Source organism: Lepisosteus oculatus, chromosome 9 (genome assembly GCF_040954835.1).
Source record: "Lepisosteus oculatus isolate fLepOcu1 chromosome 9, fLepOcu1.hap2, whole genome shotgun sequence".
Lineage (NCBI taxonomy): Eukaryota > Metazoa > Chordata > Actinopteri > Semionotiformes > Lepisosteidae > Lepisosteus > Lepisosteus oculatus.
The window spans coordinates 15367632-15394808 of NC_090704.1; the positions used below are offsets into that span (position 1 = coordinate 15367632).

The 27177-nt window shown below is 41.2% G+C and overlaps 1 protein-coding gene across 6 annotated transcripts in view; it reads left to right on the forward strand.

The window, feature by feature from the left end:
- Positions 1-375: 375 nt before the first annotated feature.
- Positions 376-27177, forward strand: part of mast2 (microtubule associated serine/threonine kinase 2) — a 170355-nt gene continuing 143553 nt past the window's right edge. For 5 of the 6 annotated variants that reach the window (XM_015355554.2, XM_015355555.2, XM_069194205.1 and 2 more), the window contains exon 1: positions 376-1430. In XM_015355554.2, the coding sequence (XP_015211040.1) occupies positions 1344-1430 (87 nt within the window). In that variant the 5' untranslated portion in view covers positions 376-1343. Of the gene's footprint in view, positions 1431-1958; positions 2019-27177 lie in introns of those variants that run through there. The other variant, XM_015355559.2, reaches the window with a different exon arrangement.

Sequence of the window (27177 nt, forward strand, 5' to 3'; positions counted from 1 at the left end):
GTTAGAAATGAGAGGTAATTTCGCCTGCCATGCATATGTGGTTGATAGTACTTTATCCCCAAAGTTCAGGCAAAAAGTATTTTCGCTTTTTCAATTATCTTCAAATGTTCTTATTTTCCTTAAACCAACAGATGGAATATTTTAAAGAAGCTGATTGTATAGAAGACAACTATCATAGAGTATACAGCATTAGAAAATAGTGTCCAACTATGCTGAGTAACAAATATATCCTTAAGCCACACGGTGGCAGCGAGGTGCAGAACATAAAATTTACTCCGATTTCTTTTTTTGGCCACACTGCCATATTGTCGACGTAACACGCCGTACAGAAATATGGTCACCGGCGCCTCAAAAAAACGCTCACACTTCAATGGGTGGCGGTATTCCGTACACCAATATGGTGCCCACCTACGGCGAATTTTCAGGAAACGGGGAGAGGGTTTCCTTTCGTCTGTCGTAGTGGATGTTGTTGGGTGTTTCTGCAGTTCTTCAAAATTCAATTCCAGCTGCCTCGCTCAGCGGTCAGTAGCACCACTCGAGTAAATGACAAAGGACACACGCATGATATTTACACGTGGATAACTCCGGAGGTCGAGGAAAGCAGAACTGCTGATATGTGCTTTCGTACAGTTGCACACCTGCCTAAAGACGTGTAACGAAATGTGACTGGTTAATATTGTGAAGACCTGCAGTCGCGCGGGGAAAAAGACAGGATATATAAAATGAACAGCGCTTCTCTCTGGTTAAAGAAGCGAACCAAGGAAAGAGGAATTTCTGGAGCAAATCCCGGACTTGCTTTCCCTGGCGGCGGCTGGGCAGCACAAAGATCTGCAGATGTCATAAACTGAGAAGAAACGACGAATGAAATTAACCGGCTATCCGAAACGGTCTGGCACCCCAAAACATTAATGGGCTGTGTTGCGACATAACCCAATGTCTCCCTTTAAAGAATAAAGGTTGTTTTAGTTATGAATTTGAGAACGGAGAGCTACAGTTGGATTTGGATTAATTTTTTGGAAAAATCTTCAACAACTATTGCACTTCCAACTAGCTAGTGGAAAGGATGGTTAAACTTAGTTTAAAATTTAACTGGCGAAAGAAGAAAAATCGTTACTAATTGTCAAACGCTATATTTTTCAACTTTTCTCGTAAATTCGAATCGTCAACAGAGTGATTTTTGGCAAAATCTGGACGAAGACTAACATCTAAAAGATGGAGCCCGGCTATTTTATGGTTTCATTTGCTCAGATAATCTGAATTTCTAGGGTAATGGACACTTCATTCTCTTCTTCCATGAAGTATTTATTTTTCGTTCGTTGTTAAGTTTTTCTGTCGATCGAGAAATGAAGAAGGCAGAAAATAAAAACAAAAGAAAATTGTGCAATTCGGAGAAGGATCAGCCGATGAGCGGGACAGACGGGAAGGATGCGGTGAGTCGATTATCTTTAATCGCAAATTTAGGCCATCTCAAAACACATTGTAGGTGATGATGAGAAGCCCATATGTGTGCCTGTTTACAAACCAAATGTAATAAATAAAAATTAACTCTTGAATGTGGATTATTTACTGAGAGGTAGTAATTACGTGAACCGTGGCAGAGCCCTACCATGTGCAGCTAAGCATTGTCACTGAACTCGTCATGAATTTAAAGGTAAAATAAGCCAGGTGCTTGGCAGAGGCTACTTTTGTATCAGGTAGTAACTTTTTACCTGGTTTTAAATTGGAATATCGTTCAGTAACACGTGACTTCCTTTCGATAAACGTTTTTTATTTGTTTTTTGTAATCAATGAGAAACGGTTGTGTTTATGTGTAGCGAAGAGACACGGAACTCATAGTATTTTATTTTAAAATAAAAACAAAGGACGACTACTATGTTGGATGGTGTTACACGTGCTTACACTTTTGAAGACATAGTTATATACCCGCTTTCTAAGTAGAGGCAAAGAAAGTGACGTTCATACCCACAACCGCGGTCTGCCGCTCCCCCTTACCAGTGAGCAGTGATGCCACTATGAAGGTACTGTAGGATGAGTTGTAGGTACTTCAATAGTTTTTTTTAACTCGGTGGCTTCTGGTTTTGCTTCTGGTGTCTATTAAGACTGAATCATCCTCACGGGAAATTACATTCATCTTCTGGTCGTCTCGGTTTCCAGACAAAAAAGCTGTCGTTTAAATACCATGTGTCTTTTAAACGTTTAACCTCAACTGAAATAGTCTCAGGGTTGTAAATACAAACAGCGTCTCATATCAATATTAAATAAGGTTTATCCTTAAATGAATGGTAGCAACTTTTGGTGTGCTGTGTGAATGCTTTTTCAAATCACTCTAGAACCGTTGTTCTTTCGCTGCTTCATCAAGTCTAGTGTCTCTTCGGTTTGGAGGGTTTTATCTCGTTAACCGCTGGGAAGACTGACAGGGAAGGACGTTTTTTTTTACATAGTTTCTTTTCAAACCTTAGAAATGTTGTACTTATTAAATGCGCCGAAAAACGGCTCTTGTTGCGTAGCAGTTTGGTCTTTTGGTTCAGGTCCGGCTGGTGTATAGCTTGCCACCTCGTTCGGAACACATACTGTACAGTACTCAGTGAGACAAGTGGAGTTAACGTAATTATACAGTATATAGTTTTTCTGCTTCATCAATGTAATTAGTCCAATACAATCCGCCATCTGTAAAAATGTAAGTGGGTCACTCTGCTGTGGCCAGGTAGTGAAAACATTTACTATGCTCATGAAAAGCTTATCTAGTTTTAATATTTGATTCCAAAAACAAATCTGGGTCCTTTAACTTCATGTTCTGGGGGGCAGTGAGAACAAATTAACAGAAATGAGCACTACAACAGTCTACTCTTTAAAGCTCATTTTGAATATTGAAATATAAAGCCTTTAACTCAACTTCCATTATAATTGAATAATAAATTGTATGATGTGGAATTATCAGTAACTGCCCTTACCTAGTCTTCATTTTGCAGATATTTTCTGTAAGCACTGTCTAAAGATTCTGAATAAACATATAGGACTGCACTGACAATGGCCATCCAGGTGTTTATTCTATAGCTTAGTAGCTATAGCTATATATCAAATTTACCCTTTGTAAGTCAAGCTTTTTGTTATCTCCATCTGATTTCTCTATTAGTTATCTATTAATCTCTAATGTGTTTTCTCTGATTGGATTACCTGGAACCCACACAAACCAGGCTAATCTCTGAGGGAGGCACTCTGCATCCCATGCGGTCTGGAGTAGGTGGGATAAGACTGAAACAGCTGTCTCTTGCTTAGAGTTCTCACTAGGCCTGGGGCTATGGTTTGATTCCAGTTGAGTTATCTTTTACCTCCCAAATCATAGGAATTAATCATTTGCTTAATCAGCCCCATTTTATTCTGGATTTTTTGTGGTTGGAGGTAGAGGTTTCGATCAATTTAGACATTTCAAACATTTTAGAATTTCCACCCAGATGTTCATTTTCCACTTGTGAATCTGAGGATTTGTTTGAAATGAAAAGCAGGAAATACTCTTGCCCTGATGTCCAAGTTTTGAGAGTCCTTCAGCTTGTTGGGGAGTAGAGATGGCCTTACTAGGGGTAGTAGTAAATAGGAAGGGATAGTAGTATCATCAGTGTTTGATGATAGTGGCTTCCATTCTCTGTTTTAAAGACTTGTGTCCACCTGGAGTTTGCAGTTGAAGCTGGTGAGAAATAAATACAGGTGCTGTTGTAGTGCGGAGTAGTGGTTAGGCTCTGGGCTTGTATCTGGAAATTTGTAGTCTCATATCCGAGGTGTGGCACTGCTGTTCGTGCCTCAGGCAAGGTACGTTGGTACTCTTGATTGCTTCAGTAAAGTGCTCATTTGTATATATGGGTGCAAACATTAGTCACTTTTGATTAAAGCTTCAGCCAAAATTTAATTATGATCAATAATATAATAATAGTTTCATACATGCTCCAGGCTTATATCTGTATGTAATGTAAATTATAATGTCAAATAAAAAGTGAACATGTATTAAGATTTTTCAATAAGACTGACATGAATCTGGCTTCACATGCTGAGAACAAACTTGTGATAAATGCAAGAATAGACATCGGACTAGGGAAAGCTGAGGAGTTGTAGAGGCTTGTATTTAGTAGTCTTGTTTTGTGCAGCTGGGCTGCAGTCCAGCTTGGTCTGGTGATCTCAGCCTTCTGTCCATGACGCAGCAATTTGCATCGCAGAACCAGCCTAAAATTCTGTGCTTATGGGTGTCTTTCGAAGCCAGTGCATCAGAGTCGGGGAAATGCAGAATGTGCTGTTTATTGCTTTCAACATTTAATGAAGGCTGCTGCATTAGAGCTGTTCAGCTTTCCTGTGTCTAGTAGATTAGGATGCATGTGAACTGGCTTTGGCTGGGTGAGCTGTTTGTTTTTGTTGAATTCACTAATTGTCTTCCATTGGATTTGCTGGTCTTGTTTTCTTTTTTTTTTATCATTACTGCTGCCTAGTGTGGCTTTCTAAAAAGATTTCCACAAGGCCTACAGCTCCTTGTTGCAATGACAGAACAGTCCTGTTCTTAAACTTGAAGTGTCTATTATGTTTTTGAGCTTGGCTGGTGGTAAACCAGTCATATATTCCCAAGTATGTATGACTGTTTATTATAATATATTACCAAGTGTAAGTGACCTTCCTTATAGGCGGTCAACAACAGAACATCAGGACTGAAGAATTCAGTTGACTTGTGATTGTGGCGTCCAGATTTCTCTATTTGCTATTGCTGTAGTGTATAGAACTAATGCTTTAGTAAATGATCATAAATTATCTTTTTTCACAAGCATGTTTTTACATTTTATGTCAGAACCCTGTGTTATTCATTGGAAACAACAGAGTTACACTACCCTGAAGGAGGCAACTCACTGCGAGTACATTTCTTCTACAGAAGGTTTGGTGTGGTGAAAGACAGACACTTTTTTTGATGTTTTGTTTTATTTTACTTACATTTTTAGTTTCTGGTGAAACAGTTTCAGCCCCCGTTAAGGAATGAGTGATCTCCCAACAAGCGGTCTTTCTTCAGGCCAGGGTGGGGAGCCACACTGGAGTAGGTTGTCCCGGCTGCTCTTTTATTTCACAAGAACACGTTGGGTGTTCTGTTTGCCCATTGTGCGTGTGAGTCCTGTAAAACTCCACCAGATCCTCCAGTGATGAACAACCTGCCAGGCCCATCAATATGAACAACAAGGCGTCTTGCTAGACAGGTTTGCTGTTCAGATGTATAGAGCCTTGCGCCAGTCTAACATTAACAATGATGTCAGGGAATATATGATGACAGGCAGGTGTATAGCCTGTATGGTAAAAAAAAAAAAAAAAAAACAGGCCATGGTTTGTTTTGTAGGTTAAAAAACAGGATAGCTTATCCTCTATTTAGATTGTGTAAATGTAAATTCCTGCAGTGCCTCAGGCATGTCACTGTTTGATGAAAGATCTGTGTTCTGTATTGTGATATTTTTTATCACAGGAGGTGTTTGAACAACGAGCATGATTCACCACTATAGTGTGATGAATCTGGCTCTTGGTGAAATGTATATTGACTGGATATCAGTGACAATATCAAGAAAAGGTGAAACAGACTATGAGTGATACATGGAACTTTAAACAGGATAGTATATAGTTCAGTAATAGACTGCCAGATAGCTTGAAGCAGAAACTCAACAATTTGGTCCTCTACCAATGTGTTTTTTATATGCTGATGCCTTTGGAAAGTGATTATCAGCAGCTTGAGATTCTAATTGTTTTGGGTTTAAGTGCTGGTGAAAATCCTGTGTTGACAAAGTGACACATTTTAGTATTGCAATGCAAATCTTATTTTATTATTTCTGGGTGTTTTCTGAAATACCTAACAAAATGGGCAGTTATTTTTATTTAAATGGGGACTAAGGTTCTGTATTGCAGCCTATACATTTTGAGAGAGAAGATCATGCTGTGAATCATATTTTATCTTAAAAGGCATGAATATTGGCAATTTGCTAATTACTAGATTGGTATAAAATCAATTATTTTCTCCTAGATGGCATTTTATTATCTAGTTGGTAGATAGATGGGGAAAATATTAGAGCTAAGGGGTCTGGGTTCTGGATCAAATGCAAAAGATGGCGGATTAGTGGGAATGTGACGATAGTCATCATTTTGGACAAGGCTTTCAGTAAAAACATCGTAATGTAAGAAAACCATTACTTCAGTTAATCTTAGACTGAATTTTTCCAAGAATCTCTTCTTACAAAATGTAACCATGAGCTTCTGAGCCTCATGAGTATAATCGATGGAAGGGTCATGTGATAAACCTTTTTATTATTATTTTGCAATTACAGTTTCCCGGTTTCTTAACCCATGTTTGAGCAAAAGTCTGTATGCTTCATTCAATACACAGTGCATAAGTATAGTATAGAGAAAAAGCCTGAAATCCAGTTAACTTAAGGTGAATATGAACAAATCTCGAATACGAAGGTGTAGGAATATTACAATGAGCACACGTAGTTAACAGTAAGATTTAATAGGTAGTTAATGTGTAACTTATTAAAGTTAAGTAACAGTCTGCATTAGGACAAATATTTGTGAAATAATAGTTAAGAGTAGAAGGAGCTCTCGCAGTAGGATAAATACTGTATTTACTGCAAGCATGTCCAAGCTAAGTGTTTTTTTAGGACAAGTTTACATGAGGTCTACTTCTGAAATAAATTTAGGCCAGGATAATTATACATTTCTTAACCAGAAATATAAACTGTGTGGCTACGTTGCGAATTAAGATTTCCTTCTGATGAAGAGCTGTGTCAACAGAATCTGCTCCTGCACACCAGCTTAAAGCATCTGAAAGAACCCAATCTTTTTAGTCTTGAACAGAGATTACAAGGGGACCTGATGTAAGTGTTTAAAACTTACATTTCTGTTAAAAAAACCCAGTAAAACACAAACCAGGGGACACCACAGGGAAGTGCATTTAGAATCGCGAACAGGTGGCTCTTGTTTACTCAGTGGGATTGTGGGAGTATGGAACAAACTACCCAGTCATGTGCTACAAACCAATATGTTGGCCTCATTCAAGGAATGTCTGGGTTGGATCCCTGGATCAATTTTCTACTTACTCTGAAATGGACTAGATGGGCCTGTTTGACCTTATCTTGTTTCGAATCTCTTGTTATATTCTCATTCTTGTTCAGGAAAAGCAGGCCAGTATTTTGTTTTGCCTGCTGGTACAGGGTGGTTGAGTTTCCAGTGAGTACTGCGCATTTGTTTCAATCTGGACTCAAGTGGTGTTCTTCCTATGTTACTTTCCCAGTTTGGGATCCTGAACGCTGATCAGCAACACCACAGTCTTATTGCTCTCTGGCGCACCTAATGGTTGGCCATTAAGTTGAGGGTACCTCCTGCTCAGCCATTGGACTTCTGCTAATGGCAACTTTAAAACAGCACCTGAACTCCAGACGCACACTTTTACTGGTTGAATCACACAGGATCCCCCCCTACTATGTTTTATTTACAGTAAAACCAAGTTGTAATATTATGGGGTATGTGTTCTTTCATCTGAAATGAACTGACATTAATTATTTGGTCCGGTTAATAACTCGAGATAGCCGCGCATTCCCATGATCTTTTACCGTGTTGATGGTGTGGACCTAGGCAGAGAACACACATCTGAGAGATTGCTGTCCCGTCAGGCACATTGCTCTCTCTGATGTGGCTCTTTGAGATTCTGCAGCATGCTGTGGTTCACTGTGACAGGCTGATGAAACCACAGCAGGCCAGAGTACACCACAGTCTGAACCTGTGGTTTAATGCGGTTGCTTAAGGTTTAATGGGCTGCAATAGGTATAATTGATACTCAGGCACATCTACACATGCTGTACACGTTCTCATATAGTCTGACACTGAAACCCATTTCTTTTTACCAAAGTCCTGTTATTTTTGATAAAGAGATATTTTTAGGGGGCCATGATATTACAGACACCTGAGTCCCATGGTCCTGTGAATGTTAACTATGTGCCCTTTAGTGAAATGGCTCTTTTTCTTTCTCTTCCCTTATTTGCAGTCTTGGACTAAAAAGGCAAATGTGCTGTATACAGTGGGAAATCCACCCCAGTTGGCAGAGAACACAGTATAGTTTCATTTAAATAAGATGATTTAAATGTAACAGCAAAAGACAAGTTTCTCAATGATACAGTAAGAATGACATAAAAACGGATCAGCATAGGGGACCTGACTTTTTCACTTGTTCACTTTTTGCAAACACTTAAAGCACTTACTGCAATGCCATGAAAGATCTCTGAAGGACTCTACCACCTTTCTTCTTTTCAGAGTCACAGTCAAAGAAAATGACAGGGGGTATGGATAACAGAGGGTGTTCACGTAGATTGATTTTGCATAGCATGTTTATGATGGTTCTAAAACAATCTGTGGCTAAACGAAAGGTTGAGATATAATTTTAAAGTTTCAGTAAATTTGTTCAAACACTTAAAAGCCACAGTCAAGAAGCCTAGAAGCACTTGAGTCTCCAAACTGTGTCACCGTTGAGTATTGACCTTGTGATAAAGCATAAAAACACAGCGAAAAGAGCACTGTTTCTCAAATGCTACCCTTATCATATATGAACTTAAAGAGTTGGCTGAGTAATTCTGTACTATGATTAACCATCTACTGCATAGGAGAAATTGCTTTGCTGTTGCATAGTGCAGATGACTTATATTAACTCTTAAAATGCACATTTATTTCTACATACTGATACATAATGATCTATCCACCCATTTTCCAAATGCTTCACCCAATATGGGGTCACCGGGGAGACAGTCTATCCCGGCAAGCAATGGACACAAGGCAGGATACATCCTGGATGGGATGCCAGTCCATTGCAGTACTTGAAATAAAAAATAATAGGAAAGTCCAGCTGCTGCATTTTATACCTTTACGTCAGGCCACAGACAGACAGTGAAATGATCCTTTATTGAATTGTTCATCAGAGTATGGGGTTATTACAATGGTCCGTGCAGTATTTTCATCAACTTGCTCTGGCAAGCACTTCTAAGGTTGTCACTTCTGCATTCTTTCCCAGAACATTTGTAATGTATTATTTTGTGAATATGCATGTTCAGATGTCGGTCAGAACCAAAAACATTTTATTTTCTTCAAAGCTGAGAGGGCATATATTTTAAATGACATGTGTGAAAACTCCTTGTAAAACAACCTGAAACAATCCTAAGAGGTCCTTGTAGAGCAGAAGGATGTGACAGGGTAGTCATGGTGCTTCTCGGCCTGTCAGGCTTTAAAGGACTGGTGCATTATGCTCATTGGAGGTGAAAGGTTTCCTGTGCAGGGTAGAGTGCAGTGATGGTGATTCATAGGTTCTCTTTGCTGATTTTCAAATGTCTTTATTTGCTGCAGTGAAGACATTTTTCTCTTGACAAGCAGGCATATCGGTTCCTTTCTGAGATTCTCTCTCCTGATTGTCAGCAGGCTTCACGTTCAGAAGGTTAAATCACTCTTTCACCTGTGCCCAATTCAACTGATAAGGTCACGCAAGTGTGACAGCTAAGAAGTCAAATTATCAAAAACATTTAATTGAGGTTCAAAATCCCTATGCTAATGAGTGATAATTGTCTTTGATATTTGGTGGATGTAACCATCATGGTGAAATGGACAACTGCATGTATATCTATACATAATCGTGCCCTGCATTACTGGTGTAAGTTTAATAAATCAGAAGGAAAGGAATATGCTTAATAAAAATTGAAAACATAGATTTGCATTGCACATGCAGATGCAACGTTTAAATGTTAATCGATGTTTTGCCCGTTATGCCTTCTGGCATGTAGGGGCAGCAACACCCTGTTTGCTGTTTCTGTAACATTTAGTTTTTTACGGGACAGGGTTGTTAGCCTTCTGCCCAACCTTCAACATGGAGGACCTGGCGCCCGATGTGCGACACAAACTTACTCCCCTGAGATAATGAGTCTCGTGCTCTACCAACAGAGCTAGTCGGGGCCGCTTTAAATGTTCATGCAACATTTACTATGTAATCTTAATAATCATAAATATATATACACTAGTAATTATATTTAAAGATTACATACAGTGCACAGTGATTAGCGTTTTTGTCTCACAGCACATGAGGTCATGGGCTCAGATCTAAACCTGGGCTGCTGTCTGCGTGGAGTTTGTATGTTCTCCCTGTGTTTGTGTGGGTTTCCTCCTGGTGCTCTGGTTTCCTCCCACAGTCCAAAGACTGGTAGGTTGACTAGCTTCTCGGGGAGCTGGCCCTGGTGTGTAGGTCTGTGTTTGTGGTTGCCCTGTGATGGACAGGATGTATCCTTGTGCCTGCAGCTTGCTGGGATAGGCTTCAGCTCCCCTGCAACCCTGCATTGGATAAAGTAAATGGAAGGATGAATTACATCTTTAATATAATATAGAGTTAAGCTAGAGTTTATAGTTCTAGTCTAGTTTGATCACTCTGCTGGTGTGTTTAGTAAGTTTCCACTTTTGGCACTGCTCTGTTGGGAAGGGCAGTGCAGAACGTGGCGTGTAGCAGCCTGTCCAAGCCCATGGAAGAAGGGCCCATGCCTTGTGTTCAGCTTCACCAGCAGCACGTAGTTCACTTGTGATGTGGTTGAGATTCATTAAGTTTTCCTGCCCTCTGTATCACATCAAGCAACTTCTGTGTGATTAAAATGTATTTTTTTTGCATTATTCAGTTTAAATAGAACCTTGTTTTATGCTGCTTTCTTACACTTGAAGGTCCTTGATGCCCAGGGTTATAATTGTGAAATTGTTCCCTTATTAGTATATAAATATTGATGTACTGTATATATTGTGAAAGTGAGGAATCATGTGTAGCTCCATCCTGCCCATAAGCACAGATAGGCAAGGCTATGTTATTGGTCAGGGGTGATTAAGCTGTTCGTCCTTGTCATCACTTATCGTCAGTGTTTATATTCTGATTAAAGCAGGCAGGAAAAAATAGAAACCATGACCTGTTGTCTCTGGCTGCTAATCTGACTTTAAACTGGCACTGTGTGGTGACTTTACTTCCTTCCTCTTCAGCCACACTTGCCTGTGCAAGGGCATGCAGACAGCTCCCCAGACAGCTCTCATCTGAGGGCTCCTGGGAGCAAGGGGCTGAGCCTGAAGCAGGACCCTACAGTCAAGACTGACTTTCTTGGCTTTTCATGTTTTTTTTAAGTCAAGCAGGAAGTAGAAAAAAAGCTTTTGCTTGTTGTGTCTTTCTGTGTTGTGTGCTGTCCTTCACATTCATTGATTTTATTCTAAAGCTGTTAAGATTGGCAGACAAGGGCAGCCTCAAGGCTGCAGAGGAAGTGAAATGTTTTCAGCAGCAGATTTTCCTGAGCTCCTGATGATTCTTCCATGTAGCTCTTCAAGCTTCTGTATTCTCACCAAGGGCCGGACTGGGAGTGTTCAGTGTTCTGATTGATTTCAGTGGTGTTTAGAGGCGGTCTGGGAGTGTTCGGTGTTCTGATTGATTTCAGTGGCGTTAAGGGCCTGACTGGGAGTGTTCAGTGTTTTGACTGATTTCAGTGGCGTTAAGGGCCTGACTGGGGGTGTTTGAACTCAGTACAGAAAAGAGACTCTCTCTTTATTTTACATAAGAAATGCTTGACTGTATTTACTCAGTGTCTTCATCTTTGTTTCTATTGGAAAAGCAAGCATCAGAGGTTTTATTTATTATATTTATGTTTTATTAGGACAGGCTATGTTTTTGGTGTGTCGCTACACCGATGTTAAACAGAGTGGTTAAAATGACATGTACTTGGCCTTTGATGGCTATTAACCCTTGGGCTTCTGCCATGTTGAAGAGCTGAAAAACAAAAACATCCTGCTTCCATTGACAGCGACTCCTTTCCATCTAATCGGTGCTCAAGTCACGGGGCAGTTCTGAGATCCAGCACTGCGACACGAACCACTTCTGACTTGGCACCTCATGAATCACCACATTGAGACTGCTGAAAGTTAATTTCCTTTTCCAAGCCATTTTCTTGTTCTCGTGAAGTAGCTCTGCTCTGTGCGTGTGATGTTAGTGAAAGAAAAGGGGTGTATCTTTGTTTTCGAAAGGATAGAAACAGTTCAGATCACATTCTCCTCTCTCCTTTACTCCTGCTGTATTACCATGTCTAAACAAGACGTGTAAAAATACTGCGTTAAAAAGAATATCCCTTCTTCAGGGACTGCCTTGTGCTTTTTAATATAGAAACAACAGTCCAAAAGGAAAAAACATTGTTTGTTTCACCTGTGTTTGCTTGCTTTGATGGTAGTGTGCTTTATTAGCATGGGATGCATGTCTATATGATTGTACCTATTCTTGTATAGACACTGTATATATAATCGCCATCATCCTGTTTCAGTGAAAGTGTGCTTGTGCAGGAATGTTCACTGGGACATGCACATCGAGGGCTATGCTGACAGTGAAGGGGAGAGAGGGGGAGGGAGCAGGGGTTCTGCTAGGCCCTGCAGAAGGGAAGCCCTCCTGTGCGGCAGGGCTGGAGAGCCCCCCGGTGCCCAGCCTTGCCACCCCACTGCCGCCGCCGCCTTCTGCTTTGTACCCGGGCCCAAGTGAGGAGCCAAGACTGCACCCCGGAGATGAAAACAGGGCTGCCTTGTTTTTGTGAACGGTGAATCGGGGGAGGGGGGGAGCTGATTCATCAGATAACAGATTGGGGATCAGATGGAGCTTTGGGGGCAGGAATCCGGGCATGTCCCTTACAATCCTGATCATTCCTACTGCTTCCTTTCGGGATTCCAGTGGGAGGCTCGGCTTTCTGATTGAGTTAAGGTCTGTGTCCGTCACGGCTGCTCTCTGAGCCGGGAGCCTCTGCGTGCCTGTGCAGTGTTCACAGACCCTCTCTTCTCACGAGTTCACATTGGCTGAACAAAACATCACAGAAGGGCTTCACCAGACAGGGAAGATTAGATTGTCCTCTCAGCGCAAAAGCCCTGTGTCATCTGTAAAATCATTTTCGATGCAGAATAGATACAGAACAGTTCTTTACTTTATACCTCCCTCTTCCCACATTTGCTGTTCAGTTCAATTCAGTTTTATTTATATAGCGCTTTTTACAGTGGACGTTGTCACAAAGCAGCTTTACAGATTTCCGGGCCTGCACCCCCATTTAGCAAGCCGAAGGTGACAGTGGCAAGGAAAAACTCCCTCAGGTTAAAGTAGGAAGAAACCTTGAGAGGCACCAAGGCTGGAAGGCTTTTGCCTTTGTTCATCTAATTACTGCTTAACTGGAGAAAAAAACTGGTTTGAGACAGTTTATAATGCACCCCGTCTCTTTAAAGGAATAGACAGTGATTGAAGACATCAAGCATCCATGTTCAATGCTCAGATTCCTCCTATATACAGTAAATAGCATCTTTTGAATGATTTAGCCACACACAAAGGAACAATAAAGCAGTATGTGCAGTAAGCCACCAGCTATGTTTGTGTTACAGCCTTGACGTCATTGCTGTGATGTTAATGTGTTGCTGGCAAGGAAGGCAGTGGGGAGGGTCATTTTTGAATGGAAAATGGTCTTTCTTTGCTGCATGTAAATTGGGGGGTAATTTGATGCATTGAAATTACAATGCCAGCGTGCCAGAAATGAGAAGTATGCGTTCTGTTGGTAGCTGATTAGCTGTTAGTTAAATGTTTCCATGCGTCTCTGTAATTGTAGAGACTCCTTACAGCTGAGCCTCTGTCTTGCACTAGATTTGGCAATTAATCTTAAAGCACATTGCGGATGCAGGGATTAGCTCTGGTGTCTGAGGGCCTTGCGTTTGCTTGATGGAATTACCTTTTGCCCTGATTGCTTCTTTAACAGCCTTTTAATTAACTGGCAAATCTTGCTGCTGTTTTTCACCCTTCTGCAAAATCTTCATTCTTCTTTGACCATATGTATATGACTGGGTCTATTTATTTATACAGGTATGCATATAATAGGAGTCCAAGAATAAGAGTCTGGTGCCTTGATTCAACTATTAAAAATTTAGAGAATGTGCGGTCTTTTAGATCTGTGCTTGCTCTTTGTTTTCGAATTGTAATTTGTGTTCTGCATTATATAAGGAATTACTTTTTCTCCACACCAGTTAATCCCCTTTAAATTAAACATGTCTTAGATGCGGCATAAAGGAGGAAACCAGTGTTAGATACAGTAAACAGGCCTTTTAGCATTGATTTGTGTGACCAATATCCTAGCAGATGTTATCTACATGTCTTTATGGGGATGCTGTTCTTTGTCATTGGGCAAGGAGTTTAGCTCGCAAATTGTCTTCTTACTCCTTGGAAATTCAGAAACATCATCAATGGTGCCGTGGTAAGCTCTGCTGTCTGGCAGTGCCTGGGCTCAAGGCTCAATTCTGGACCTGGAGTGCTATCTGTGTGGAGTTTGTATGTTTTCACCATGTTTGTGTGGGATTCCTGCAGGTGCAGTGTTTTCCTTCTGCAGCCTGAAAGCATAGTATTAGATTAATTAAGACAGCTGCTATATCACCCTGCAACTCACAACTGGCAACCCACTGAAGCTCAGCAGGTGTGAGCCTGGCCAGTATCTGGATGGGTGACCTCCTGGGAAAAACTGAGGTTGCTGCTGGAAGAGGTGTTAGTGGAGCCAGCAGGGGGCACTCACCCTGCGGTCTATGTGGGTCCTAATGCCCCAGTATAGTGATGGTGACACTACTGCAAAAAGCGCTGTCCTTTGGATGAGACGTTAAACCGAGGTCCTGACTCTCTGTGGCCATTAAAAATCCCAGGACATTTCTCGAAAAGAATAGGGGTGTTACTCCAGTGTCCTGGGCAAATTTCCCATTGGCCCTTATCATGGCTTCCTAATAATCCCCATCAATGAATTGGCTTCATTACTCTGTTCTCCTCCCCACTGAGAGCTGATGTGTGGTGAGTGCACTATGTCTGCTGTCACATTGTGCCTGTGGCTGGAATGTTGCCGGTTCAAATCCCGTGGCCGGCAGAGGAATCCTACTCCGTTGGGCCCCTGAGCAAGGCCCTTAACCCCAACTGCTCCAGGGACGTTGTACAATGGCTGACCCTGTGCTCTGACCCAAAGCTTCTCTCCCTTTCTGTGTGTCTGTGTCTCATGGAGAGCAAGCTGGAGTATGTGAAAAGTCGAATTCCTAATGCAAGAAATTGTATATGGCCAATAAAGTGATCTTATCTTATCTACTTTGGTGGCGGTGGAAGGGAGTCCCCACTACCTCTAAAGCACTATATAAGTGTAAGCAATTATTATTATTATTATTAATAATTGCCTTCTGGGAAAATTGGTCTGGGTGGCACATGTATTTTTGCCTGTATACCTAACCTACAATGGACTGGCGTCCCATACCTTCCAGGGACAGGTTCTGGCTCCCCTGTAAATCTGATTTGGATGAAGCAGTTAGAAAATGGATGGATGGATTATGACTTCTTCCACATGCTAATCCTCTCCCTTTTGTCTCCTGCTCCCAAGTTTGTCATCCTACTGCTGGACGTTTATTTTTTTGGTTTATTTCTTTCTTTCTTCAAACCCCAAATTATGAGCGTGCAGGAATTCCCTTGAAGCAGCTCGGTAATACTTTTGCAGTACCTGCAAATATACTTGTTGTGCTTTTCCCCTTCAGTTGTTTTTGGAATTTGAATGTCAAATGCAGGCAAAGTTTCCATTTCATGCAAAGCATGAGAGTTATAACAAATAATATTGCTTGTTCTTGTTAAATTTATTCCTCGTAAAACAATGGCACCTGGAGCCTTAATATGGAAACTAGCAAGCATGGTTTTGATCTGGAGAGATCATTCTGGCTGGCTGTCCAGAATGACCTTGCTTATAATAACACACATGCTACTTCTTCCAAATTATATCTGCTCCCCCGCTGCAGCTGGCCTGACTGGCAGTGGACAGATGTTTCCATATTCTGGGCTGTCTGTCTCTGTGGCTTCACTCCGTGGCTGCATGTCTCTGGTGTGGGCCAGAGAACAGAGGAACAGCTTGGTGTTTTATAAGTCACGCTTGTAATGTCAGTGCCATGTGGAACTGTAAAGATGTCACAGTGGAACATGCCAAAAGCAAAGCAAGACTGCACACCCACATACAAAACGGAAAGCCAAGTGAGTCTGCCATTCATTTATACCACTGTGTAGGATTTAGAAGAAATGAGATATTGGCTGGAGGCAAATGAACTCTGTTGTTTTCTGAGGTTTTGCTGGTTGCTGTTGAATCCTTATTGGACGTACTGGAGAGACTGCTGTTTAATTGGATCCTGCACAGTATACAAATCAAAAGCAAAGGGAGCCTGATCTATTTCACAATTGTACTATTTAGACAAGGCAGAAGAGAGATAGATGGATGGGAAAAATGTTCCAGTGTGTAATATCATTCTATGAAGAGGAGAGTTTTGTTTCAGGGAAACATTTATGTTTTTGACATTTGTGATTTAGAGAGTGAGGATTTTGGAAAGTTCTGCTTCTGGGGACTGTCAGCTCTCTTGCGACGTTTTTTGGAAGCAGGGAAGAATGTGCTTTTATTCTTACAGCTGCAAGACTCGGTTTTGCAAATGTATTGATTTAGATTCTGCAGCATTGCGTCTCAGTGACGCTCCTGGCTGAGATGTGTGATAGCAGGCAGGAGCAGCTTTGCAGAAATGTGCTGGTGCTGATATTTGAGACGGCAGTTCGAGCAGAGATGCTTACAAATGAAATGTACCCATGCAGGCTTTGTTTTAAGCCTGCTGCTAATAATAATAATGTTCTTATTAAACAAGCGTCTTGCCTCACTGTGTAATTACTTTTTTTCTGAGATTGTTTCCAATGCAATTTCTTAATCTTTGAAAAATCTGGTATGTTATAGCTTTGGGCTTCCTGCTTTTTTCATCTTCAGAACTCGAAACAAGTAAACAAACAGATCAAACTCCAGAATTGCCTTTGCTTTATATATTTTGCATACCTTTCCCTTTGCTCACGTACAGTACTTGTAAGCCCTGGAGAGCACTAATGCCTCCATCACTCACCTTCCTGCACATCTTGATCTTTGACCTACTCAAAGATTCCAGGTGTGCAAGCAGTGTATTCCTCTGAGAGCTGCTGCAGTCAACACTGTTAAGTTGTGTTGTCTACGATGATGTTACTGTTACTAATCAAATAAGTGGGGATTTGCCATAAATTTGCCCCTTGTAGAGATATGAATGCCAAGGTAAATTATAATGCCATTGTAATGCCATAGTTACTGCATTGTTTCCATCCTGTACTGTATGTATGAGCAAGTAGAGAATTATTTTGACTTTTAGTTATATACATATTTTCATTGTTTTAAACCTTTTATGTTGTTTTGCAGCCTCTTGAATTTGTTTATCCAGGCTTGAGCCATTAATTGGATTGTCTCCTCTCTGATTCAGATAGAGTTCTGTGGAGGAAGTGGTCTTACTGAACAGGAATGTGTTTGTCATAGCTCATATAAACCAAGCTGCTAGGCTGGGAGAAAGGGTTATATCAATAAATACAACTGAAAATGCAGAGAAGGAGCAGAGATGTAATGTTTGTGGTTTATTAACTGCACTCTGTCTTCTGTGCACTGTTTGACAAGTTCCACACGGGAGATATTCCTGTTCTGCATTCTTGGTGTACTCTGTGTTGAGTTTCTTGGCTACCTGCGATAAACTCTACAGTACAAAATAAGCTAGATAAAAACAGCAATTTATTTTACCTTTACTATTGTAAATTTAACATCTGTTAAATTGAGACAAATATAAAATAATTGGCAGTTTTCTTTTGAATCAGTTGTAAAGATTCAGGGAAACGTCTGGCCTGAACAGGTTTGGATAGAAAATGAAACAGTGTGATTTCAGTCGGTACAAAGTACCCTGTTTTATATCGTACTTAAACTAAATACACAAATGTATATGAATTAGGCAAACCCTTGCTGAAATTTAGCTGATACCCCAAAATGTTGAAATGTTCAGTATTAAGTCATTTGATTTTAGGGAAAAGAATAAAAAGATGCAGTTAAGGCAAACAGAGTTTTTGTTGATAAATGTACCGAAGTATCTGGAGTCTAACAAAGCTTCTCTTGTTGTTTTTAAACTAAACCAGATCTCAGTAAGTCAGCAACATATGCTGCAGGCTGCCTATCTAGTTCTCATTCATGGACTTTTTTTAATGCTCTAATGTAGCACAGTGTAATCTTATCTGCTGAGAATGAGAATGTAAGCAAACACACAATAAATCCCAACTTTGATAGCTTGCTTTGCCTCTCCTTACTGCAGTGTAATTTGTGTTAGCCCCTGAAGTGCGTCAGATTAATGATATCTCTGGGTCTAAATGCTGGACCCCAGCCCTGGTGCTGTAAGAGAGAATTGATTACTCTGCATCCTGTCTGCACTGCTCCGTGCCAAAAAGAGCCCACAGATTCCCTTTTTCTAACTCGTATGCTGCTGTATGCACACAGCAAAACTCTGGGGTTCCCTTACAGAGGAGAACCAAAGAGTCCTGGTTCTTCTTTTCTCTTGTTCTGCTTTTTGTTTTTTTCCATGATAAACATCTGAATCAGAATTTGTATTTTGCAAGGATGCAGGAGCATTAGAATCATGGTCCTTCTCAAAAATAAAAGGCAGCATCTGTGTTTGTGTAGCTGTGGTCTCCATTGTGGAGGGAAATCAAAACCTTCTTTGATTCTTAATTTTGATGATTGAATTCATGCTGGTCTGAGATCATCCTCTCAATACAGAGCCTCAAAATATTCAATATTCAATGTTTTTATCCTGAAAATGAGAAGGTACACTGACATTGTAGCAGGTGCACTGACATTTAACCAACAGACATGACATTCTGTAGGTGAATTCATTATGTCTTGTTCAAACAGTGCGAGTGCTGTGATAGTACAGGTTAATACCATGTGTGGCCATCAGTGGAAGCATTTCAAGCTTCTGTCTGCGACACATGCTTTGCACCAGGCTGCAGATGATGTCTTGTGAGGTGTCATGACTCCCAGATAGTGGCCTGGCATTGATGGACCGTCTGGCTGTAACATCTTGCCGGCTAGAATTTGCTGGCCAAGAATACCCCAGGTAATGGGTTACATGGTGTGGGCTTAGTCTGGACTCTAACATGCCAGTGGTACTGAGGCATTGTTCTCTTCATAAGCAGGACATATTGGTTCCTTACTGTTTTTTTTCTTCTTATCTTAATTACTTATGTTCATATAATTGCAAGACAAATAACTTCCTGGGTAAATAATGTGCCTGCAGTTGATGTGGTCTTAGCTAGTGTGACCAAATTCAAGTATCGGTTATGGAGAACTACAGTATAGTCCTGTCAATCTGAAGGAACAAGTTTGCACAGTGCTTTTGTAAACAAGACATTTTTAACAGGCTTTGAAACAGAGCTGTAAGAGAATCGGGTACATTCAAATCACTGTGTGTCTGCAGCTCTGTTTTAATTGGGTGATGGACACTTCATGACTATTGCTGTAATCTTACTGTAAAGAAAAAAAATCTAATTTTATGGCGCACACTTTTTAATTAGAACCTCCTGGGGGAAATTCAAAAGAACACCAAGCCAGACAGATTCCTGATTACTGGAGGAGCTCTTTAATCAGTCTCGGTGTTTGGTTCCATACAGTCCTTGATAGACCCCTAATGATTGGCCCAGGGGGAAACTGGTACATTACATTTGCCTGTCCCATTATCTCGGCAAGACCAAGGTTCATGGGTTGCTGTTCATCTCACAGCACTGTGTCTGCCACAGCCCAGCAGCAGATTTTATTTGAAGAGCATCATTAAGTGAATATCAGAATTTTAAAATGATGTTACTGTGCAATAACATGTTTTTTTTCACAGAAAGTGTGGCTGTCTCTCTTTTTGTGGCGTGTGGTGTATGGATTTATAAAGAGAAAGGAAACAAAACTTCCTCTTCTCGTACTCTTCGCTGTTCCTTCTCCTCCTCCCTGGGCTACTAGCCGCCTTCTCTCACTTAACCAGCATTCCGTCTGTTCACAGTGATCTGTTCCAAGTCCAGGCTTTTTAACCACCTTCTATTCCTTTACAGATGTCATCGTTATATTATCTTTGCTGACTGCCCTCTTTCTAACACCCAAAGTTGTGTTCCTTTACTCTTCCCCAGTTTGTAGACTGGAGATAGAGCTGAGACACCGGAGTCACTAATTCTGAGATACATTGTAGACATTGGGATGCTTGCGTGCAACATGGTATGCACTTTTCTTAATACCTGAAATATTAAATAGGCATGTATTTCTCTTAACTAGGCCATTGGTGTTCTTCTGTTAAGCGGTGCAGTCTTTGAACTGCAGGACTACTCAATAGAAAAACAAGGATGGAAAAGAACTGGTTTGACGCTGCTGGGTGCCCTCAGCTCTGTGCCCAGGCAGACGGAATGGGGGGAATTCTACAGCCACAGGCCAAGGATCTGTGCCATATGCTTTAGTGACTGAGAAGTGCCATTGTTTCTTCTTCATAAAGCACAGTTACCATTGTATTTTCACCACTGCCATGGTATTGTTTGTTACAAAAGAAAAATGGTAAAAAAAGCATGTCTAGAAAGATGTACAGATAGAGGCAACTGGCAACTTGAAAAATATGTTAACCAGCAGATCCTGGTAGGATGGAAGTGTCTCTTTTCTGCAATTTGTGGTAAATTGCATGAGCTGAGAAAGCCACCTGGTTGTCATTTGGAAAGTGGCCCCAGCAATTCCCGTTGATCTTAGTTATTTCAAAGCCTAATGTTGCTCAGGTTTCTCTCTCAGAGCTTTCTGTGACTCTTGAGTTAAGACTGAAACCCTGTCGACAGGGAGGGCACTGTGAAGTTCAGTGCGTCTTTTACTCGAGTAGTCATGCATTATGGCACGGAAGTGAAATGCAATGACTTGAGAAACTGACCTTTTAAGTTCCCAGCAGCTGCTGTGGATTAAAGAAATATGTTAGTGTTTTTTTTTGTTGTGTTCAGATATCACACTGTGTATTGCCTTTTTGTTGCATTTGCTGTCTTTGATTACCTCTTGCATTGCCTGCGTGTGATGACAACATTGCATGGCTGCTTTTTTTCTGCACGGCTGATGTAGAGAGTGAGGATTAGATGAGCACTTAGAAATCAGCGTTTGACCTGCATCAGTGCTCCTTGTTCTTTTCTGCTGGTCTTGCATATTTGGGGTCGGCCCCCTTTCCCTGCATTTTTTGTGGCAATCATTTTTCTTTATATACTCAGCCCAGTTTGGAATTGCCAGTTGTTCATCGGCTTGGCACACTGATGTGACCCTCATACCAGTGTGGGAGGGACGGGGACAGTGTGCTCTTTCCTCTTCATTGTGCACTGCTTAGCCCTCCTCCCTTCTTCACATAGACCTCTGCCTCTTCGGCAGGGCTAGTGTTATGAAGCAAACTGATGGTGGCTCTTGCTGACAATGCAAAGGAAGGCACAGGAGGGTAGATGATTTTCTTACCATTTTAGACCCAGCCAACTGCGGGCACTGATTTGGAGAGTGGTCTGGAGTTCAAGTTTCAAAGAGGATCACTGAGTATCTCTGCAAAAAGGTAGAGAATAGTGAGCATCCACACTATTAAGTGTAGTGTTTGATTAACTCAGTGCAAGTCAGATTATACCCTCTATTCCCATGTTGGCAGTCCGGTTCCCCTAAAATTGCATTACCACCTGCAGCGTTCTACTCACAGTAGGCTAGTAACATTGTCGCAGCCACTCTTCTTCTTTAACATTATGCTCTTCAAACATCCTCTCTTTCTCTTCTGAACACTTTTAGATAGATACTTTATTGATCCCGTGAGGGAAATTGCAGTGCAACAGCAGCTTAACACACACAACACAGCCACAGTGTAACAAATTATATAATAATAGTACAATACATACAATACAATACAAGAGTTACTCACAGTCCGGACACACAAGAGCAAACTTCATCTGGGCCTTCCGGCTTGATTCGGCAATGATTTCTCATGAGAGGTTTGTGCGGCCCGTGCATCTTTGAGCTCTGTCCCAGTGCCTTGCAGCTGGATGAGTAAAGATGCCTTACATTCATTGACCTATGCTCTCTTGACAGACTGCATGTGCTCTGGGGAAAAAAGCATCTGTCAGATGAATACATGTAAATGAATGTGCAGCCACACCTCCTTCCAGATTGCAAAATAGTACTTGGAATAATTTCCAAGTCTAATGTTTCTCTAAAGATGGTTTTAAATGCTAATGTGCTCATTGTTTCCTTTAGCCTCCTCTACTGTGGAATTTATTGCTCTTCATCTAGGTTCCTATCCATGGGCTGACCAGATGGGACTGACTGAAAAGCTTGTAGAGGTTGGGGAAATGGAGTAGTGGCGCAGAATACATCAGTAAGGTTTGAGGTCAGAAAAGACAGCCATGTGAAGTATAAGATTAAGATCACTTTATTAGTCATATACAATTTCTTGCATTAGGACTTTGTCTTTTCGCATGCCCCAGCTTGCTCTCCATGAGACACACAGCTGGGGAGAGAAGCATGGGGTCAGAGCGCAGGATCAGCCATTGTACAGGGCCCCTGGAGCAGTTGGGATTAAGGGCCTTGCTCAGGGGCCCAATGGAGAAGGATTTGTCTGCCGGCCGCGGGATTTGAACCGGCAACATTCCAGCCACAGGTGCAGATCCTTAGCCACAGTGCCACCGCTCCGCCCTTTTGCATTTTGGATGCGTTTTGGGTAGGGCCTTCCTTTACAGCTGAAAGTGACGCCTAAAGAATCCACAACTGAAGAAAACTTTAGTGCTCCTTTTATTTTAGAATATGAACATAAGGCCTGCTGCTCAATTTAGATGGAGGAAAAAATGAATATTGAGTTGCCGAGTCATCTGGACCTCTTATTGATAGGTATTTTAAAATATGAACCATATTTACTCACACTGTCATTTTTCCACTTTAGGTTTTCAAATTTATTTAGAAATAATTATTTCTTTGATTTTTCCCAAGACATATGACCCATCCAGAATCTGGCATAATGTAAAAGTCAGTTCTGAGTTTCTCAAAGGCAAAGTGGTAAAAAAAACATGAGACACAATCTCACAGTTTAGTGTATATCCTTTCGTAAACATTATTACCAGTGACAAGGAAGCACTGTATTTCATTCCTGCAGTATCTGAAGCTGTCTAGGATCGTGACCAGTGAGTGAGATTTGTCATGCCTTTAGTCTCCTCTTGGGCCAAAGTGGAAATGGAACATGACTTAGAAGACGTGACTCTGAGGTGATGCATCACATGTAATGATGATCCTTGAGATGGCTTATTGCAGACCAGTGAGCATCTGTAAAACACTGCTTGTAGATTTAGTTTAAAGCTTATAGCTTAGTATGCTGCGTAGGTTGGTCCAGTCAGCATAAGTAGTGATTGTTTTCTGTTCGATAAGGAGCCAACCTGTAGGACAGTAAGATTCCTTGATGGTGCAAGTGAGAGGTGTTCTTGGAGCAGAGGAGGCCTTCTTGTAATGAATCCAGTAGTCAACATGGACAGTGATGAAGTGCTGTTGGCTCAAGGCTGCCTCTGAACTTTGTTTCTATTAGCATACAAAAGGGCAATGCTGTCAGCTACTATAGGAAGCGGAGGTAGTGTAGAACATGTAATGGGATCAGGCTTGAATTTTTATAATATGGTTTATTTCCTTGCATTTTCAAAAGGGCATTCCTGTCCAGCAGTTATTACCTTAACCCTTGATGCTCCCACTTGGAGGAACATACTGAAATGGTGCCAAACCTTTGTTTCATTGTAAAAGGCCTATTCTGAATTTCTCCTGCCCCTTTTCTTCATTTTCTTCCCCTGTGAATTTCATATTTTGAGCCAAGTGAACGATGCCTCAGTAGAAGAGCCTTCCTACATTTGCAAAAATAAACCGGAAAACTAAAGCAGCCTTCAGTAAGCACAACTTGGACGTGATATGGAAGACCGCTTTAGTGTTGTGTTGTTGGTGCATATAATTGCATATAATCCTGTTACCCACCCCCACCCCCCCGCCTCCTTTTGGGGAAAAAAGAGCCTCAGCCAAGAATCAGACACCGTAATTGACAATTCTCACTTTAATGGCAAATAAAGACAAATTATAGCTCAATGATGTACACAGCGCAGGGACGTCCTGCTGAATATTCATTTTTAAATTTCTCATGTGGGTTTGATTCCAGAGACACCGGTGTCTTCATTGTGTGCTGGGCCGCAAAAAGAATCAATCTGTTCTATTCAGAAAAAAATAAAGATGTATTTCCATGAAAACAAGTACATTTTTAGATTCCTTTTTTATCTTTTCCTTCAATGCAAAAGATGAAAGTTTGGGTGAATTGCGTTCTGGGGCACGTTATGTTTCTTGCAGATGTGGGAGAAGGTTAACAGGTGATGTGGATGCTGAAGGCTGAAATGCTATAGTGTCCTGGCCTGCGCCATTAGGAGCGAATTGGCACTCCTGCTGTGATCAGCTAGAGGCTGCGGCAGGAATGCGCCAACTGCAGACCCCTTGTGATATCACTGGTGCTCTGCAGGAGGTCATTAACATCCCTGCCTCGCTGAATTACAGCCCAGCACAAGCAGCTTTTAATTATTCTGCTGTCACATATAGTGCATGTACCCATGATGGATTGCTAAAAAAACTGCTAACTACAAGGCAAATAAAAGAGCTGGAGTGAGAAAGTTTGCAGAAAAGCCAAACGTCAATGTTGATTTGAGTAGAAATGAGTTCCCTGTCCCTGTGAGATGCCACTGTAATGGAGATCTTAGGCATCTGCGAATGAACTTGGTTAAAAAAAAAACTATCATTGCTCTAAACTTGGTATTGCCCCCTTGCTGTTTTTTATAGTTGCCATGCTTTACAAAAATCACCATAAAAGATTTTAAATCATTCCATTTTTTAAAAATATATTTTTGGGTATTGGGAGTGGAAAAAATTTCACTTCAAGCTATGTTCATTGGCTTAGCAGGCTTTTTGGGTTCTCTATACAGAAGGGATTAAATAATGCAAAATAATTCTAGTGGGATGAATTCCATTTGAATTAATCCTTAAATAATCAATACTTTAGGGATGGGGGTTAAACTAAACCTCCTTAACTATTCAGCATCTATTCCCCAGGAGACTGCTCATTCATGAATATACATGCAGACCTGAAGAAATAAATCACTCAAGTGAAAAGGATAATCTCCATTCAAATACCTGAAATGAATATAATTTGTCTCAATGTTGCTGCTCTGCTTTGTTGGTCTTGGGCAGCCTCTGGTTTTGATGTTGGAGAAGGAGCAGGAAGTGTGTGAGGGATAGAGGACCTCAATTCACCATTTAACATTTTTACATCAGAAGCAGGGGGATATGTTTTAAGGTACCAGGTTTGTAATAGACCTAAATGCTAAAGCCATTCTTCCTTAAGTGCAAATTTCATTGCCTGTGGCCGGTTCAGTGAGGAATTTCTTTTCCCTTAAAGGAAAAGAAGTGTGAACTCCGCGCCAAGGACTGAGTGGAGAGGAAGCTTCATTCTTGAGCAGTGAGTCAAAGGCTCGTTACACGGCCCTCGGGGAAAAGAGCGATCCTGGCTTCGGCATGTGATTGGCTCAATTCTCCTGCCTCTCTGCTGTGAGAAATAACAGGTTGGATAAGAGCAGTATGCCGGCTTGACTTGGCTTGGGCTCCGGGAAAATAGTGGCTTGCTCCTTTGTTGGCACAGAACCAAGCCTGCAACATTGTTCAAGAAGTCAGTGACTCATAGGCCTTTACTGCACCTCTGTATTTCCTGTGTACCGCTGTGAAAACGCCAAGCATGCTGAAAACCTTGAAATACGAGGAAAAATCTTTAGCCGCTGCTTTTAAGTAACAGAAATCCCTGAAGACCCTCCCAGACGAATAGCTTTTATGATGCAAAACCTTGGATTTGTGATTTGTTTTTCTTTCCAGCTTGCTTAATCACTTTGCCTGACTTTGCATCAGCTGGCTTAACAGTACTTTGCCTCTCTTTCTTAGCATGGCATTGAACTTGCCCTTAAACCACAGCACAGTGCTTTTGGTGTCACAGCGATAAGGATGAATGGATGATGAAGAACAGCTGATTGTAAGCTACAGAAATCTGACAAGTCTGAAAAATAATTAGTGCTTATTGTAGTTCTTCTTGATGAGTGTCTTCTTACGTAGATTTCTTGTCAATTTGCACTTCCAGAGATGGTTTCTTTTGTGATAATCTTCGGAAGTGTCCGGTTCCAAGAGTAACAGCCTGCCCTCATGCACTTGGAAAGTGAACAGACAACTTCCTCCCAATGGGTACTGCGATTTTGAAAGAGGATCGTTCTGTTGTGAACACAAAATTAACGACTACAGCAACAAAAGCTTCTTGATGTAATAGAAGTTCATTAAGTTCATAAAGTTTATTGATCTCAAAGAAATGCTTAGTAAATAGACAAAGAGCTAAGTCAGACAAGCTGTGGATACAACCTAGTTTTCTTACAGAATGGCCTCTCTAATCTAATCTGGGTTCCTATGTATGCAGGGTCCCTACAGCTGACCCTGGAAAAAAGTGCTGTACCCTATCCCCCAACTCCAGCAAATTCTCTTTCTTTGATTATCTGATGCTTTTACACAAAGCAACACCCATTTTTTGCCTATGGATACAGCTGGATATGTTAGCAATCAAATGGAAGAGTGAACCCCATTGCTTTAAGGGTACAACAGCAGCACCCTTGCTGAATGCTCGGACCCAAAACCTTCCAGGTATGGGTCCAGAACTGGGACCTCTCTACCGCACTGCTGCCTGTCTGGGTTTTAGTTTTTCAAGATCATTTTCCTGTACTTTTGTGCTTCAGTTCTTGCGCTGGTCTAGGCTATGGCCCTCGAATTGCAGTACAGGTGACTGTAGCAGAAACCAGGCTGCATACCTGCCTCTGTACTGACAGGGGGTGACTATTAATCTACATTTATACATCTGAAGCTTGCCTTTATTGCGGTTGCTACGGAAACTGAAAAGGTCGAAACTCTGTATCTACACAGGAAATATCATAACTCACAAATCTGGACACAAAGGTCACCGACTGTACTGGGAAGTCTTGTGTGTGTAGGGGGCCGGGATTATCTGTATAACTTTTACACTGCCTTGAGAAATAAATTCATTTGAATGCCATTGATGGGGAGAGTCTTTAATTTTGATTAACCTGTTTTTTGGGGGATTTCAAAACCACTTAAGGAGTGTGGGCTTTGT